Raw genomic sequence first — 18,323 nt, forward strand, 5'->3', positions numbered from 1 at the left:
TGTCTTTCTATCAAGTCATACAAGAAATAATTAAATGCTTGCACTATACGTGACCTGAAGCTGATTTTTTTATTTCAAACTAGTCAGTTTAACCTGCCTGGGGGGAGTAGAAAAATATTGATGTAGTATTTATTCTATGTTTCTTTAATGATTTAAAATCAATAGGATTATGGTTTTTGGTTTATTAGGGATTTAATTCACTGGAATCATAACAAACCAAAAGTTGCCAGTCTATCAATATTTCCTAACTTGATTTTCAGACATATGATGGTGAAGTGTGAACAGTAAGATGGAGGTAAGGTAATGGGAAGATGTGCTGACTGCAAGTTGCTCAGAGTTGCTCAGAGTTCTTGACAGGGTGGCTGTAGCTGTGCTAAAAGTAAATATACCGTAAGGCAATAACAAGAGCTGCTGTTCTCGGGAAAACAAGTGTGTCTTGTGTCTGCTTGATCAAGATAGAGAGACAAATAGGGAGAGGACTTTACCTGGAGTTAAGTTCAACTTTCTCTGCATCCCACCGACCCTGAAGCTGCATAGCTTCTTTTAACTTGTCCTTCAACTTCCTTTCCAGCTCTGCAACACCGGAGCTGCTCTCCTGTGTTACCCTTGTCTCTAAGTTCATACAGGCAACATGTAGCTGCCGGCTGGCAGTAATACATTCTTTGCGCATATCAGTAAGAGTCCTGTTGAAAAAGTAAATGTGCATCAAGGTAATATTATATTACAGGACACAAAGAGTAAGCAAACAAGACGTGCTGTTTTCAATTATACCGTTGTTAGTCAAACTAAAAAACATAAATATTTGAAAGGATTAATGTCTGTGATTAAGTTCTGGGATCATGGCTCATTTTAAAGTATCTTCAGTTCAAGTTACATGACAGCCTTTGACATGATCACAGCTATCTTTGAGCAGAGCTATCATTATTAAAGTAAATTACCCTTAAGTACAGCTCACAAGGGCTCAACTTGATAGCAGTCATGTACTTGTGGCCTTTTAGGAGTGGGACAGGGAACTTAAGGTATCTCACCCTCAATGAGGAAACAATAAGCAAGGGGATTGGCAACTTTCTTGACCCTGTGGTTGCAGTTGTGAGGGTGAGATACAAAGGTTGTGGGGGTTCTTGTGGAATCCTTGGTTGCTGGAGGGATCCTGGCATCAAGCCATACTTACCTGTCAGTGAAAGTCCTTAGCTGGGTGAAAGTGCTCCGCAGGGAGGAGGCCTGGCGCCACAGAGCTCTGACATGAGCCTGTTCACAACTCAGCCGGGAGGCACATGTCTGTGGAGAGAAGCAGACAACAAGGGAACAAGGGACTGGAGGGTGGGTGTGAGGCCTGCTTACAGCAAATGATGGCACCTCAAACTTCATCGTGATATCAAACAGATGCAGTACTGGAACTCCAGGACTCACACTGGCATACATACAAATAATTGGATTTCCCTGAATCAACAGATGTAGTCCATTTCCACCATGAACACCAGATTGTGTGCTCAAAATTTTCCTCCCCCTCAGCAGTTGGAATGTTTTCACAGGAAACAACAACTCAAAAATCATAGCAATGAAATGAACAGCGAATGAGAATGAATTGACGAAACTGGCTATGAATGGAATTCCTACCCCATGTAAACTCAACAGGACTTTAATTACACAATCTCTGTGCCGAAAGGGATAAACTTGAGCTTCCCCTGATGGTTTTCTGACATAGGAATCTCGTTCTTGTGGTTTTTCTCACCTCTTGCTTTCTCTGTAAATGGATATCGCACAATTCAGCGTCTTTGCAGGCCTTCAACAAGCTCTCTGTAAGCTCCTGGTTGACAGTGCCTGCTTGCTCCAGTTGCTCCCGGAGCACTGAGTTGACTTGGCTGAGACCAGCACACCTGGAAAAAACAAGCCTTATGACAATTGTCACCTATCATGAAAGTCTGCTCTAAACATATCAGAGCAACCAACTCTATTGTTCAGTATTACACATGTAATATCACTATTACATCCCTAGCCTTTAAATCCATCCCTGACGACCAAAAGTTTATAACATCTGTGTCAACTTTGATTTAATTTCAACCAGATCTTCATAAAGTTTTATACAAAAATGTTGGCATCATTCTGACACTCAGCACACACACTGTTACACTAAAGCATGTCTCATTGCTATGCTTGCTTATCTGTCTGAAATTAAGCCAAACCAATATCTGCCGACTTGGTATGATACTATGTTGAAACGGAACAGAAACAAAGAGAAAGAGGGATTGGATAATTTCTGCAATAAGTAAAACCATAAAAGTGGTGGTTTGAGATCTCTGCACTTACACTACATTGTGCTAAAGTGAAAATATATCGGAAAACTGCGGTTCTAGGTGACAGTTTTTATTCACAACCCCATGGAGTTGCAAGGAGCTGGAGCTGGTCTAATCTAGTTTCTGCTCTCTGCAGGGGTCTGGTCTCTGCTCTGGTCTAGTCTGGTCACCGTTCCTTGCTGTTGCCCAGTACTACCAATTAACCAATGTTAAGCTAGACATGTTCAGGTTCAGGAATCAAACAGCACCCTTCTTATTGTGGGGCGGCATCACTAACGATGCTGCTCAGGTCACCACGTACATTTACATCAAGTCACCAATTAATCTAGGCATGTTCAGGGTCCCCTACCGGGAATTGAACTGCACCTACTACGCTCAAGTCACCACATCTATTTATTTGTTCATTCATTCATGGGTAGGGGGGCGTGGGTACCCCACGGAGCATTTTCCCAAAGATACATTCTTTTTTATTTTGGAAGAAAAAAAGAAAAAGAAAAAACATTTATGAAAAAGGTTGGCCAGTTCGGTGTTATTCCATGTTTATATCTGAATTGAATTGAATCGTGAGATAGTAAAAGATTCCCACCCCTACTAAGCATCATGAGCAGGCAGAACAACGCCCCTTATCTGTGATATAAGTCCATTCCACAGCCTGTCCAGAGCTACTCCTTGAACATAAATGTAGTGAAGACTAAAATGAATTTAATAAAAGGTAATAAGTGGTCACCATAACATTGACTGTCTGCATGTAACATGCAATTAATTGTTCATGCTATCCTGAGGGAATCCTTTATGTGAACAGTTTGTGATAACAAAAAAGCTGCTCAGCTCACCCGAGAGTCAAAGTCAAAAAAAAAAAAAAAAAGAAACAAAACAATAACCTTACCTTCAAAACAGGTTTGCAAACATTCTCTTATGCTTTGTATTATTTATGGATTCAGAAGCTCCACGAGATTATTTATAGGCAAGGTAACTTAACTGTGTGCTCTGCATGGTGCCCATCCCTCACCTCTTCTGTTCCTCCTCCAGCTGAGCAGACTTATTCCGGAGAGCCATGTTGAAATCCTGCTCTGCCTGCTCCTGATGCTGGTCTAGGTGGTGGGCCTGCAGCTGAACATACACACACATACCATCATCACCACTGTTGGCATCCTGATAACACTTCATTATGTGGTAGCAGTAGTAAGCTAGCTGTTACCTAATATTTATAAAGCAATATAATTACAGTGGAAATCTGCTACGCCAAACTCTCTTAGGGAGCCACTTTGCCAAGAATAATATTTGGAAGAATTAAGCATATTCAAATAAAACTGCAAATCTTAGTCATTACAAGAAAAGTCCATGTCTTACTTTTCAGTAATGCATGACTCCTTTACCGGTTGTTAAAATAATGCTTGCAGTTGGTTTCAAACTAATGACCATGAAGAATGTTAATGTATTGCAAAAAACTGTCACAGGGAGATTTGATGAGTCACAGTTATGTCTGAAGTAGTTATAATGCAAGAGGAAAAAACGAACAAAGAACAAAAGGTATGTAAGTAACATTCTGACATTACGATAATGATGAAAGGTTTTCCCTTCTTTGATTGGAGGACACTATTGATTTAATACATTTCTTTTGTATTAGTTCAGTTCAGTTCAGATTAGATTAGTTAACAATGAAAATTTCTTTGTGATTTTTTTAATAATGCAAGCAACGCCTTATTAGTTAATCAGCCAGTTCAAAACGCTTTGGTTTAGTGTAAGGAGCTTTGTGGCCTCTAGAGGACCCTAGAGGTCTTGGCTATTAGCATCAAAGCAATGCTGATGGTTGAAGATGATCTGGACGTACCAACAATCTCAACTTCTCAGTTTCTGAAGTCTTCTCCAGCACTTGCTCTTGTAATTCCCCACACCTCTTCTTATACTGAAGTAACTGGTATTAAAAAATGAGGTCAGCAGTTAAACCCAAGGAAGTTTTATTTCCTTGATGCTGAATTGGAAACTCTGTTTCTAGTCACCTTCGTTTGCAGCTTCTGAACGAGTTGGACTTGTCTCTGTTGAGCCTCCTGGTAAATCTGCAGCTTATGGAGGTAGGCTTTCTCCTTGTTTTGCACTTGCAGGGATGTTGGTACATTCTCCGGGTCTGAGTCTACTGCTGAATGCAGCATCAGTATTTGATCAAGCTGGATGGTGTAGTAACAAAATAAACCATATAAAACTGGACAACCTGACAGGATTTGGATTACACATTTGCTAGATACTTTTTATGGTCACTTACAGTTGGGATCCATAAAAGCTCTGTGATAAATGTCTAGTTTACAAAAAACAAAACTATATATACTATATACCATATTGTTTTGTCACAATTGCTCAACTTTCAGGAGGATTTTAGGAAAGAGGGGTAATTTAGTAAATAAGTACAAATTACTATAACCCACACCCTTAACATAGAAGACTAAACACACAGTAAGTGAGTAGAAAAAATAAGTAATTGAAGCTTAATGTATAACAAACAAAGCATATTGTTCTTTACCACTTGTGCTCTTCAGCTGATTATGACGTTAGTGTACTGATGACCCAGCTTGTCTCATCTGTTTTATTTGTACAGTATATACTAATGATAAATATTTGGGTTAAAGGATAAGTTAGCATTTGGTCTAGTTATTCTGTGGTTTTCAGCTGCAAAAGTTAAAAAAATGTATGGGTTATTTGCTGAATTAAATCTAATGAAGTTAATGCTAAAAAGATCTTATAACAAACAACATGTATTTACTATTCACTATTAACACATGATACAATTATATTAAAACCAATAAGATAAATATAGCATGAGGCTCGGCCAGTCAACATAATGTGCAAGTTCTGTATGTTATACTGATGTTAATGTACATGTGTGTGCGCAATGTATCTGCCAAAAGAATCTGAAAACAAAGTACAAATGTAGTGGTCTTTCTGATTGTGGAATCTCATTCTCTCTCCCATATCTGAAATCCAAATGTCCTGTAACCTCTCAACCTCACACAACCTAAACTCCCTCTGCACCACCCACTCTCTATCCTGGTGCCAGACACCCTGTCCTTACTAATACAAACCACATGGCCCTAGAGCACTACAACACACTGCGTGCCTCCAGCTGCCCTTACCGACTTCTCATTTAAAGAGAGGAAGAGAGCCCCCTCCCCTGTTACACTCTCCAAACCACCATCCAAGCCCTTCAAATCAACCCTGCGACCCACTCCCTCCCTCCTCTCTTCTGTACCTCATCTCTTCTCTGGGTGCTTAATCTCTCCAGCAGGCTCCAAGAGAGCCAAGACAATAGTCTCACTGTTCAACACTGGACCCAGCCACTTTGCCACCATTATTAACACATTTCCAAATGTCCTTTTCAGAATTTTATACAACAAACTACACTAACGGCCATCATGCACTTGGCTCTGTGCTTCTGGTGTTTTTCTCAGAGGACATGGAGAGCACAAAAGCCTCTTTTACTGCCCGTTGTTGAGGTGACAGCTTTAGAGACTGAGAAGGGAAGAACAACATGGGCGGAGTGTTTGAAACACACAGGACTGCAGCAGCTGTGTTTAAAGGGACTCCTGAAAACAGCTGTGTGCGGAGCATTAGTGAATATGGATCTTTTCAAGTATTTTGGCTCAACTAAAGCAATAACACTGCCACGCTAACAAGCATATTCGTTATAAATACACCTTGAGTACATGGTCGTAGCACACGAAATGTAATTAGACAGAGATCCTAGAGGGGCCTAATTTTGTTACAACTTGGGGGAAATAGACAACAGCACTGAAACTGTACAGTATTATGAATATTGTAACTTATACAAACATACAATCTCCAAACTAGATCAAACTCACCTTTAAGAATGGTATATGAATGAAAAAATTAGTTAATGTCTATCCCTATCCATTACAAATTTGACACTGATAAAATTATGAGAAATATTGCACAAAGTAAAACTTGAGCCTATAGAGGTGCAAACTTCGAACCTTCATTAAGCCCAATATTATATCGCAAGCAAGAGTCCTTTTGTATTATATCTCCATGGTCTCCATAAAATGTAACATTTTGTCAGATTACAAATGTTCTGGGACTAACACAATGTGTCTCTGTCTCTCTCTCTCTCGCTATATATATATATATTTTTTTTTTTATTATTTTTTTTTTTACTGTTCCACTGATGTAGCATGTGCATGTATCCCAGGCAAGTCCTAAAGGTCTCCAATCTGCCCTGATGGGGAGGGTTGTTTGTGCTTTTTCGGATATAGCTGCAGTGTGTGGGCTACTTGCCAGCGCCACGCCCCTGTTCCACTCACTACAGAGGACGCTTTTTTATGGTTCCTCCCCAGTCAGCTGTAAAGCAGGAGGCCGGGGGCTGCTCTGGATTAGCCATGCTCTATTCAGGAAGTTCCCAAGAGGACGTCGTTACAGTTTGCTGTGAAGACCCCCACATTCACTAAACTCTCCACACTACCATCTACTCCCTTGCTCAGCTTGCATCATTAAATCTCATCACCATCATCTCCAAGTGAGCTTGAACTCATTGTTCCTCTCAGCACACCCATCCAGTGATGACTCGAAATGGGTGAAAGCGAGAAGCAAGTAATCCCAGTCCTCCATCTGCCCTAACTCAGGGGCTTACAGGCCTTATTGGGGGCCCAGTAGTGTGCTCACTGAACACCCTTGCTATTTACGATCTGCCTCAAGAGTACAAGCACTCTTGAGCAGGATTTGCAACCCTCTAAAGTGGACTGTGCACAATTCCACTGGATCCTGAATCTTGGAGGTAGAATACTGCCATTTTGCAATCACATTCAAGATGCAATCTATATAAAAAGAGCCCTTATGTCATGGTATGTTTTATGCTTCCATGTGGTTGCTATGGTTCCTTTTATTTTTTCAATCCGAAGTATCTGTTTCTTCAGCCCTGCTTGTGATTCCAAAGTAAAGACATTTCAGCCTCATAAAATGTGCTTTGTATTAACTTTTTATATTTCTTGATATTTATGATTTGTGCCACTACTTGTATTGTCTCTTTTGATAAATATTTCAAACAACATCAAGGGATAATGTTGCTTTGATTCATCTGCCAACAAGCAACAAGAGAATCATTTTCAAGGCCCTTGTGAAGGCTTTGGTATCTGGCCAAAAGTTGCTGCTTTGCTCATGTGGTAGATCAAAATCAAATCCATTTCAGTTACCAAATTATGATTATGCTATTCTCTCACTGACTGAATGTCATAACATTTGGAGATCCAATAACACCAGTTTATCTAATTTTAACCCAGTATCTTGGAATTTTTTTCCTTTCCTACTTTGTAAAACCAGCACTGTTTGCCCATACAAGCCTATCTCTACAGAAATGCATTTTCAGCAACTCGCTTCTTTCTGTCTCTGATTCACACAGGGTGACATCTGGCCATGGGTGTACAGTCCAGCCAGCATGTGAAGGGTTACAGCTGCATTCGTTTTCCCTGCCTTGGCCTTGGCCCAGAGGCTTAATAAAGGGAATTAATGGAGTGCACTATCTGTCAGATTCCTAAACACAGCTGGAGCGGATGTCCATCGTCCCCAAGCCGCCCAAAAAACTCACTATCCTACTTCAACAACATAGCCATTACCCCCTGAGTGCTGACTCTGTGAAAGAGCCCCAGCTGATTGTGAAAGCTGTTTATGTATCATCACTAACCATAATTACACAATGTGGGATAACAAACAGGGAGAATGGGAGTACGGATGGGGAGCTGCTGTACGTTTGTTACCATGGAGTGTTTTGGTCATGGGGACAGCTGCTGTGATGGCATACAAGGATACAAGTAAGCTGTGCAAATACAACCAAACTAATAATACATGCTAAGTACTCACAAACATGTGTCTGGCCTTGCACCACGTAATACAGATGCCACCAGGAAGGACAGTGCTGTACGAAACCTACCTACACACACAGACATCCACTCAGTCAGTTCAGTTCAAGACTTCACATTTGTGTAGAAGCTCTTGTCATGAAAAAATAATATTATTTTTACCTGACTTTCAAGTCAGGTAGTGTAAGCAGACCAATGCCAAATGGTGAAAGGCTTTAATGGAAAACTTTCATCAAACTTTTCAGGCTTTTAAGCATATTTTCTCTGGGGAAGGCAATTAATTTTTACAATTTCATGATTTTCATGATACTCATACTTTTTGGCAATGTTCCATTCAAACTGCAGTCTAAATGAATGGGTTTGTGCCAGGGAAAAAAAAAATTGAAACAGAATGGGGTAGCAGGGTTAAAGGGGACAGTAACACAATCTCTAAAAAGAGACTTTATCTGTCCAACAATGTTTGACTGGGTTTTTATGCAGAGACCATGGGATTCAAGATTTCAGAGGGCACTGGTAAATGGCAGTTGGTGTCAGAAATCATTCAGCAAGAATTTATCTTTATCCAACTGACTGCCACACTGCTGAATTGCACAGGCATTTACTAAATGTTCGGGCAGTAAGGTATGCATGTCTATGTATGAGAAAATGCACACTGGCCAGCTGCCAAAAGCAACACAGAGGGTTCAGAATTCAAACACACATGTTCTCCAACCTCCCGAGGCCATCCAGCTCACAAACTGGGTCAAGGTTTATCCAGGTTCAGGTGCAATTTTCTGGGGTCACCAGAGATCACATTGAGTAACATAACAGAGACAGAAAAAGGTTTTCAGAGTCCAGGTGTGACTTCACCAGTGTTGCGTTAATGGTCTTCTCTTAGGTCAAGACTGAAAAGCTGTAGAAATAACTGCATATGTCTCTCAATTGTCACACAGTCTCTGGTGGACAGATTTTAGTTGACATTCTGAAACTATTATAATCAGATGAATTTCTAAAAGAGACCCTTGTAAATTCAGCATCACATGCAGTGTCAGTTTCCAAAAATATATATGTCAAAGGGGGCGATCTTGATAAAAACAGAAAAGCGTTCTGAAAAAAAAAAAAAAAAAGATTTGGACATTTTGTGAAAAAAATTTCTCTGTACCTGTTGAGTGGATTTGAAGATATCACTAGCATGTAGTTAACTTAGTGTAGCACAAAGACTAAATGGTGAAAGGACTTGCATCACACTATTCTATTTTCACTGAGCAGTGAAAGAGCTTTATAACAGAACATTTATCTACAGTACTCACGCACGTATAGTGCCCGCCGAACACACACTCTGCCTCCTGACCCACAGACACACTGAAAACTCAGCTGGAACTGAAATGGAAGGGAGGGCTAGCCTGGCTCTGCTTAAGTGTAAAATATTCTGTTCAGCACCACACTACCTCTGAAGCTCACAAATTACAATATTGAATCACATTTGCTTAATCCATACAAGAACTGAGGTGTACAAAATAAATAAATATATAAATAAATACATTTTAAAAAATCAACCAACGACACAGGGGCTGTTGAGACTGACACTGTTGGCACTGTGAAGTTGTGAGGCAACCAGCTGAGAATTGTGAATTGGCTAGAAAATTACTAAGAAATAAATATATAGCTGTGTAAATAGATAGATGAAAGCCCATAATTATTAAAAAGTTCCTGCTGCTGACATTAAAATACTTTTTATGTTGGGCTTGGTCCACAATGTGCTTAACAAACTGGAATGAAAAATACCTGGTCACATTGCAACAACCTGAGAGTTATAATACTTTGCATAAATTATCCAGGAAAATTTGTCTGTTCAGTTTTTCTCAAGAGCTTATAGACCAGCAACATTTCCCACTATCTGCTTTTCAACAAAATATACAGTGAAAATATGTTGTGATTATTTTAATCTTGAAAAATACAATAGAAACCATATTATCCATATCCATAATAAGATTATGGTAATAATAATAATCAGCATCATCTAAATTATAAATCATTTCTAATATTTCAATATAGTCCATTGCAACCAATTTTGTTTCACAGCTATTCCATCGGACAAATCTCATCACAACAGAAACTTTGTTAAGTTTACTGACAATTTGCTTGGAAAAATTTCAACAGGGAATCCTTACCACACATACAACTGCTGGCCTAAATGTTTAATTTAACTTCATTAGTAATTTTTCTCTAAGGCATGGCTTAGCACATCGCATTAACATCACCAAACTCCGAAGCTGCCAATTTTCTGCAGGGAAAACATTGTTAGAAGAGGACAGGAGTTTTAACTGGAACAGACAAGTCACAACAGATTCTCGCATTGAACCTTGTGACTTGTGAGACATGTACATAAAACATTCAGCTGCGTTAACAGCTTTCATTTCTCTGATCCTTCTGAAAAAAAGGTAAATTGTTATATCTGTTAATCTTGCCCCTCTAGTTTTCAAACTGCTATTTAGTGGTGTGGGCATTCATACAAGCCACACTACCTTGTTTTTTTGGGTTTCCTGATTTTTCACACTTCGAAAAATATAAAAAAAAAACATGATATATATATATAAATCTGGAAACCCAATTAAGAATATTTATAGCTGTGGTTTTAAATAAGTTCCAAAAGTAAGGCAAACAGTAGGGGTTCATTAGATTTAAGCAACAGAATGCGTGCAGTGTTATCACAAATGGCTGCTTTGTGCACCATGAAAAATGAGCTTTTTCTTCAACAGTCTCAAGGGATCAGTGACCTTCACAATTTCCTCCCAAAACAGCAAACGCTACATGAAGGGAGCAACCATGGGGGGCTATGAGGGAGACGCCGGTTCTCATGAGCACAGGGGATCTGAGTCTACCCAAGCAGACCATAAGGAAACCCTTCATGATACCACCCTCCCTGCTCTTATTTATACATATAAACACATAACACACAACCATATGCATGCAGATGCATCCTTTCACACACACACATGCAATTGATGCCTATATAGGACGTATTGTATACTACAAACTTAAGTTCCATAGCCATGTTGAAGAAAAATGTATGACACAAAATATGAGTCTGTGTCAAGTTACAAGTTAATTAAATCAAGAGTCCTTAAATTCTTTCTCCCCTCAGTTTTCACTACAGTAGATGCAAAGTTGTTTCTACCTTCCCACAATGTCTGTTTATTCAGCTCCAAAAGGTTTTTCCTGCTGGAAAGAGCAGTGCAACAGTGATGTTTACTGTTACCATATTCCATTTCAAATGTATCTAGCTTTTTGCAGTCAGTTCTCCAGTGTGGTTAACCCTCTTGATCTCATCTCGAAACGAAACTGTACAAACTTACTGTCTATAGTATTAAACAGTATTACACATCAAAAGTAATGTTTGCTGGTGCAGGCTCAGTCAAAGTAAGTGTGGAAAACACTTCCAGAAAAATTTATATAGAGATGTGTCACACTTTTTTTTTGTTTGTTTAAACATAAATAACAATGAACCAGAATTGCATGCATGCAACAATTTTGAAAACATTGAATAAAGTTCCAGAGCTTAACTTCAGCCTGAGAATGTGTTGCTGTCCTGTGTCATACCTACCCTGTCAGTGAGACTGGCCTGTTTGACTAGAGGCTGGTCATGGTCGGTCAGGCTTGGAGACAGCTGCTCCCTCAGGGCCCTGTTCTCCTCCAGATCACTGACCCCAGAGTTCTCACCTGTGATTAGGGAGGATATCATGTATACAAAAGTGTCAATTCCACCACATGGAATAAAATTATATCTGATATCTGGCAAGGCAGATTCATTTCTAGTGCTGGATGTCTTAAAAGCATTTGTCTAAATTTCAATTCAAGCTCTTTTCCTTACCAAGTGGCTGATCAGCCAAGTTGCGATTGATGATCTGGTGGATACAAGTGGAGATAGGCATAGAGACAATGACACTGGGTTCTTGTCCATCTCTGCAAAGTGTCAGTGTCCTCTCTGCTGTGCTGCCTTCAGAATGATGCAGGGATTCCTCCAACTTCTACAATCACAACAATGATTAAGACACATCACTAAACTGAGCATAAAAGGCGCAGCTCATTTAAGATTGACAAAGAAATCAACAGTGTGTAAAGAAATAAAAGCACTTACTCGAAAGTAGCCATACTCATTCCACAGAATAGGGACTGGAGGTTTGTGTATTGTATATGTTGTATTATTGACTGGTTATTACTGATTCATAAGCTTTGACAAGGCATTTAATTGTTGCATTTGGTGGATTTTGCGATTAAATTCTAACTACTGTGTAATGGGACATTTACATCTATAAAAGTGCATAGTTTCAATCTTTTAAATCTAAAATTCACAATCTAATCTGCAAAATAACTACAAATGTCAGATAAACATAGAAGCCTAGTAGTATATAACAGAGATAAGCCACCCAAAAACACTAAAGTAAATGTACTCAATTTTCACAATGAAAATGTACCTAAATCCCAGTTTCTCCATTTCAGTAATTATTGGTCATTCAGTTACCACCGTTGAATCACGTCCCAACTGTTTTTATAATTCAGTCAGGAAGATGAGCCTGAATGCTTTCTTTTCCGCCCAAAAAAGAAGCAGTTAGTTATCAGAATTTTAGCTTTCAAAAATGTAAAAAAAAATCCCTTTACTTTTTTGGGTTAGTTTTGAGGTAATCATGCGTTAATATGTACATGTTATGTCCTTCTATTCCAGTACATCACATTATTAACAGAAATCCATCCTTCCATCCATTCATCTTCTACTGATTTTCCATTTCCGAGTCGCAGGGATTAACAGAAGTATAACGAGCAAAACCTTTATGGTGTTGCTTTATGGTGTAGCTATAACTTGAACTACTTACTCTAGTACTCTAATTAGCTCAAACTATCTCCCATTTTAACAGCTGAAATGTTAAAGCGAGAAATAAATTTTTCGATCAGTGATTAATATATTGCAGTAGTTAATCCAATCTTACCATTAATAAAATATATCACTTTCATTATTATTAGTTATTTTTACAAACAAACAACACACATATAATGGGGATGGAAGTCAATGGAATTGATTGAAAAGTCTGTTTAGAAAATAATGGGAGTTGTTGGGTCACCCACCTGAATCACAGCCTCCAGTGTAGGTGAATGCTCCCGTTGAGAGCTCATCGCAAAACTGCCCAAGCTTTAACAATAAAATGTCATCTATTGACCTTAATGTTAGCTTGCTATTAGCTAATATCTCAAGGTGTAAAGCGGACTAAAAAACGCAAAAATATGTCACTACCATTGTGCTGTAAGAAATAAAGAAAAGAACAGCCAATAGCTACTTAAAGAAATGGTATGAAGGCTTTAAATCCCAAGTAAAAGTTTTTAGGCTAGAAATTTAAGGAGCAACCGCAACCAAAGAGCGACCACTCGTCCCACTCTTACGTTGCCAAGGTGATCACGTGTTTCCGGACCCTTGCCATGGTAACAGAATGCTGGCTTGGGCGTTTCCATGGCAGTACAGACGCCATAACAGGCCACTGGATTCCGACAGGTTAATGATCAAGACTCCCCAAGAGCGAAGTCAGCAGTGCTTTTCACACAGAGGACTCACGGCTGTTTGACTATTTTCAGGAACACATTTTATAAAAAAAAAAAAAAAAAACAAACTCAAGCATTTTGAAGAAGAAGAAGAAGAAGAAGAAGAAGAAGAAAAAAGAATGAGTACAGGAGCCCAAAATTTGTTTCTACAAAGATTTACTGATACAGAAGTACCATTCAATAACACAAAAAGGAATTCAGGTCTCTAACACATGATACGAAGTATAAATAAACACCAGCTGAGCAGTCAAGTCGGGACTAAAAGCAACCAAAAATACCCAAGGATCACATAACAAACTATTCTAGGATACAATGACATCCTGTGATTAACATTCCATTTGTACTGAAACATCAATATGACAGAAACATGTCTCTGTGAACTCTTTGACCCTGAGTTTAGTTCTTTCAGGAGAGAAGGCAATTATGTTGAATCTACGGGGAAATGCTCTGGCCACTGGGATGGATCTAGGAAAATGGTGCAGACCCCACTGTAGAACCAAAGTCTTGGCAGGAAGCCCTCCACCTCCCAGGTGTTGGATGCTCTGTTATAAACCTCCACCTCCACCCCGTAATCGCCCTCCATACCTTTCCAGTGGCCCCCAGTAACAAACAACCTCCCATCTAGTGTCACCAGACCGCCATTCTCATGAAGCATGTGGAGATGCTGGACCTGATGAGAAGGATGAGTCATCAAATTATCAACTGTGAATTGACAAATTCTGAAAGTAAAAATTTTAGCTTTAACCCATTTATACAATTGAGTGTATTATTTGGACCCTTGTTAGTATGATATATAAAATCACCTTCTGCCACATGTTCGCCTCTGGATCATAGGAATAGACTTTCTTAGTGTTGTCAGCAACGAGATATATAATTCTATCCACACAGACTGAACAGGGAGAGGACAAGTACTTTGGGATGAAGGGTGAACATATGCTGATCCAGCTGTCTGTAAAAAATACATGTTATGATTTTGCTAAGTAAAAAATACAAACATTCAAAATGAGCTTTGCATAAATTTTGTTTGTTTGCTCTTTGTGACATCCAAGATTAACCACATTTAGTACAATATGAAGTCTTCACATTTCAAATTTCGCCAATGTAAGTATATGTGAAAATTATATAGATTTGGTTAAGGCTAATAAAACATAAGTATCATAAGAGTGCAAAAAGCACAACTTGAAGAAATAGTTTAATAATTAAATAAAAAAGAAAAAAAAAGCAGTGTTTTGAGCATCCTTACCTATAACAGGATTGTAGCACTGCATGGCCAAAGCATTATACTTCACAGCACACGAACCAATTACATAGAGCTTCCCATGACACGCTGTAGCGGTGAAGTTAGTCACATATTTTAAAGCAGGGCATGTCAAGGCCCAGGTGTTGTTGTAAGGGTCATAATGCTCAACCTCCACCTTGTCTGATGTTGTACCTGAAGAAGGGAAATTAATGTGTGATAAATCTGAATCTTGGCTTCACAAATATAAACAAGTACTCATATTTAAAGGAGGCTGCGGTGCAAACAGACGTGAAAATGGGGCAATATTTCAGGCTATTCACACACACACAGAAGAAACACGTTCTTACAAAGTATCACAGCAGAGGCAATACATTAAGACCAGTTTTCCTTTGAATTGGAGGTTTAAGGCACCACATCCAGGACTGTATTTATTTTCTTACCTCCAATGACGTAAATCTCGCCATTGAGGGTTGCTGATGTGTGGTTAGTCCGAGGACGAAGCATGGGTGCCACAGTAACCCACCTCCCTTCCCTTGTGATGTACTTCCAGGTCTCTGTGGTCGACCAGGTGTTGGTATTCAAACCTCGTGAGCCGCCTGTGAGAAAGACAAGGGCACATTGTCAAAAGTCTGAAAATATTTTGCATTCCTCATAAAAACACCGGTGAGTTCTGCTCAAAACCTATTTATCATTGCTCCTTTATTGTCAGCAATAACTCTCTGTGTTGGGTCCCTAATGGGTTTCTTGACTCGACTCACCTGTAACATATACATCATTGTTCAAGGAGACAATAGAGTAACCCCATTTGTTAGGGTTGGGAAAGTTAGGGAGCTCGTGCCACTGTTCTGCAGAGGACAAGAAAAAGGAGTTTATGTTTGACCATAAGAACATAAGAAAGGTTTTCACAAATATAGTATGCAAATGTATAAGGCTATTAAGCAAAGACACACTAATATCCTGGAGCACCATTTAAATAAAAGCATGCCACAGGCTATTGCTTGCTGGCTTGAAACTGTTGAGAAATACAACTTTTGTTGCACAACCTTCAACACAACAACACATTCTGCCTCGACATAAAACCAGAAATGTTTGAATGAGATGCAACAATCTTTTCCTTATCTTCCCATATAATAAACATGAACAAGGATATCCTCCGCCAGCACAATAAAACGCTCATTTGAGGAAGTTTTGTCACATCCAAACTGCATTCCTGCAGGACCATTTTTCTGTTAGCACTAAATTTAATGACCTAAAACACATTTGCCAAACTGTTTTGAGGGATCAGACAGGCACTTCCAAACTATTTTGTGTTGCAAAATGTATTGTGATCTTAAACACTTGAAACTTGACTTTGTCATAGGGGAAATAATATTTTTTTACTCGTCTTTGTGTTGTAGAAAGCACAGTTCCTAGGCAGCAGCCTTTGCAATCTTGGGTCTCTGTCCTCATCTTGATCTGAGTCATCATCATCATCATCTGAGTCATCCATCGAACGACCTCCCATTACAAACAGCACCTCTTGTAGATTTGGTTGTGGACTCTGAGAATTGACTCTGTCCAAGTACTCTGGTGCCAAATCCATTTTCTAAAAAAGAAAAAGTCATGATTGTTTTTGGAAATCCATTCACACTGAACAAACAAAGATAAGAGCTGAAAAGAATGAGAAACTCACTAACCTCTCTGTGAATTCTTTCTACGGTCTCTCTGCAGCTGGGGGACGCCTCGACCAGAGTGTCCTTCAGCAGGGTGTCAGCCAGGTAGTCCAGGCTGAGTAGAGAGAGATGAGACAAAGTGAGGAGTTCAGGGAGGTGGCAAAGCCGAGACTCCTTGTGGTGACTAACCCATTTCAATATGGCCTCCACACGGTTGCATTCTGTCCGAATTTGTAGTCCTTCATCCGACAGGCAGGCAACCAGTCTGTTTTTATCTAATAGAAGAAACTCCTCGCCTTCTTGTACAGCCTCAAAATTCTGCAAGAGGAAAGCCCATGCTTTAGCCACCACTTCAGGGCAACCATGGATCTGTCCAAACTCCAGGATTCCCAGGCAGTTGGTTGCATCGATCTGATGCTGGAGGTACCGGCTGCAAACAGCTCTCACTGTCTGGAACTGTAGCTGGCTGGAGGTGCAGATCAACCCCTCCACGTTGCTCTGGTTGATGGTTAGTTTTCCAGTGTAAGCAAAGTCCAGCAAGTGGCTGAGGATATCAGGATCAACATCATGAAGCTCCACACGAGCAGCTATGCTCTCCACAAAGTCACCTGAGAACATGCAGCGGAAGTACATGCTGCAGAGGGACAGCACGCTGCGGTGGCAGGGGAAGTCCCGACCGCCCGCACTCAGTGTCACATCAACCAGTTTAGGGTGAGAGCAGAGTGAATGTAAGCCCTCCAAGATACTTTGAGGATGAGAGGACAGACAGAAGTCCAAGTCATCCACGTTTCGCACCATGGTCTACTCTAGTTCACAATGCTGGTTAGAACTTCTCTCAAGGGGGATGATGGAAATGAGGTTCAGAAGGTCACCTAAATGTGGAGAAAAAAAAACCTTTTCAATCATGTTAATGGAAGAACAACATCAGGAACTTTCTGCTGAAGAAGTCCTGACAGGAAAGGAAACATTCGATTCACCTGCCTCACACAGAGATCCTTCATGATACATCATTAATACTAAAATTAGTCTTAAGTATTAGCATAACAACTATTTTTAGTATGAAAAAAAGCCAAGGCTGAATTTTTCTTCTCAGTGTTTCTCTTTCTTATTACAAAATTGTGTCATGTTAAAAAAAAAGATACTTGTCTTCTAATACTTCTAATACTAAGCTGTTTTGGTTAGTATGGTATGGTGTGATGACTATGAGATGGCTCTAAACTCCTTGAAAGCCAACAATAAAGTACATTTCCTGTCACCAAATACTGTGAAACTAAGTAAAAAAAACCAACAAAAAACAACTCACCACAAAAGAGGAGAAATGATGGCTCATCCTTCCAGTAAAATGGTGTGTGTAGTAGGGCAGTTGGTTAGAGCAATATGGAGGGGGCAGCATGGTGGAAGGCTTTTGCCAAGTCACTGGGAGGTACTAGCTGTCTTTCTCCAAGTTATTTTTAGGACTGACTGACGCTGTGCTGAAGTCAGATTCCAAACAACATGCATGGGACCCACAGCTGCTGTTACAAGGACATATTCTACATTTTCTGTATGTCCCTGGAAGCTAGCAAAGAGATAGATGATGGGGCACCAATGTGCTACTGTTTGTGCACAGCGTGTTTACTGTGTGTAGGATTTTATTTATGGTTCCTTAAACAGTAAGAAATAAAAGGAGAATTAAATAAAGCCTGCGGAATATGGCAATAAAGGAATCAGC

The 18,323-nt window shown here is 39.6% G+C and overlaps 2 protein-coding genes across 2 annotated transcripts in view; both read right to left on the minus strand.

The window, feature by feature from the left end:
- crocc2 (ciliary rootlet coiled-coil, rootletin family member 2) overlaps positions 1 to 13,633 on the minus strand; it is a 30,524-nt gene extending 16,891 nt beyond the window's left edge. The window contains 9 exon segments of the mRNA XM_029500116.1: positions 486 to 683; positions 1,172 to 1,278; positions 1,733 to 1,877; positions 3,304 to 3,404; positions 4,126 to 4,209; positions 4,295 to 4,459; positions 11,736 to 11,851; positions 12,003 to 12,159; positions 13,565 to 13,633. Of these exon segments, the coding sequence (XP_029355976.1) occupies positions 486 to 683; positions 1,172 to 1,278; positions 1,733 to 1,877; positions 3,304 to 3,404; positions 4,126 to 4,209; positions 4,295 to 4,459; positions 11,736 to 11,851; positions 12,003 to 12,159; positions 13,565 to 13,633 (1,142 nt within the window).
- Positions 13,634 to 13,868: 235 nt separating this feature from the next.
- On the minus strand, positions 13,869 to 18,014 carry klhl30 (kelch-like family member 30). Its single transcript, XM_029500676.1, has 8 exons — positions 17,916 to 18,014; positions 16,637 to 17,484; positions 16,341 to 16,545; positions 15,719 to 15,805; positions 15,401 to 15,556; positions 14,964 to 15,152; positions 14,524 to 14,669; positions 13,869 to 14,390 (listed from the first exon to the last, which is right to left on the minus strand). Exons 2-8 carry the CDS (start codon positions 17,408 to 17,410, stop codon positions 14,142 to 14,144), a joined length of 1,806 nt encoding a protein of 601 aa, XP_029356536.1. The 5' UTR covers positions 17,411 to 17,484; positions 17,916 to 18,014; the 3' UTR covers positions 13,869 to 14,141.
- Between the last annotated feature and the right edge of the window lie 309 nt (positions 18,015 to 18,323).

This window comes from Echeneis naucrates, chromosome 4 (assembly GCF_900963305.1).
Source record: "Echeneis naucrates chromosome 4, fEcheNa1.1, whole genome shotgun sequence".
Classification (NCBI taxonomy): Eukaryota; Metazoa; Chordata; class Actinopteri; order Carangiformes; family Echeneidae; genus Echeneis; species Echeneis naucrates.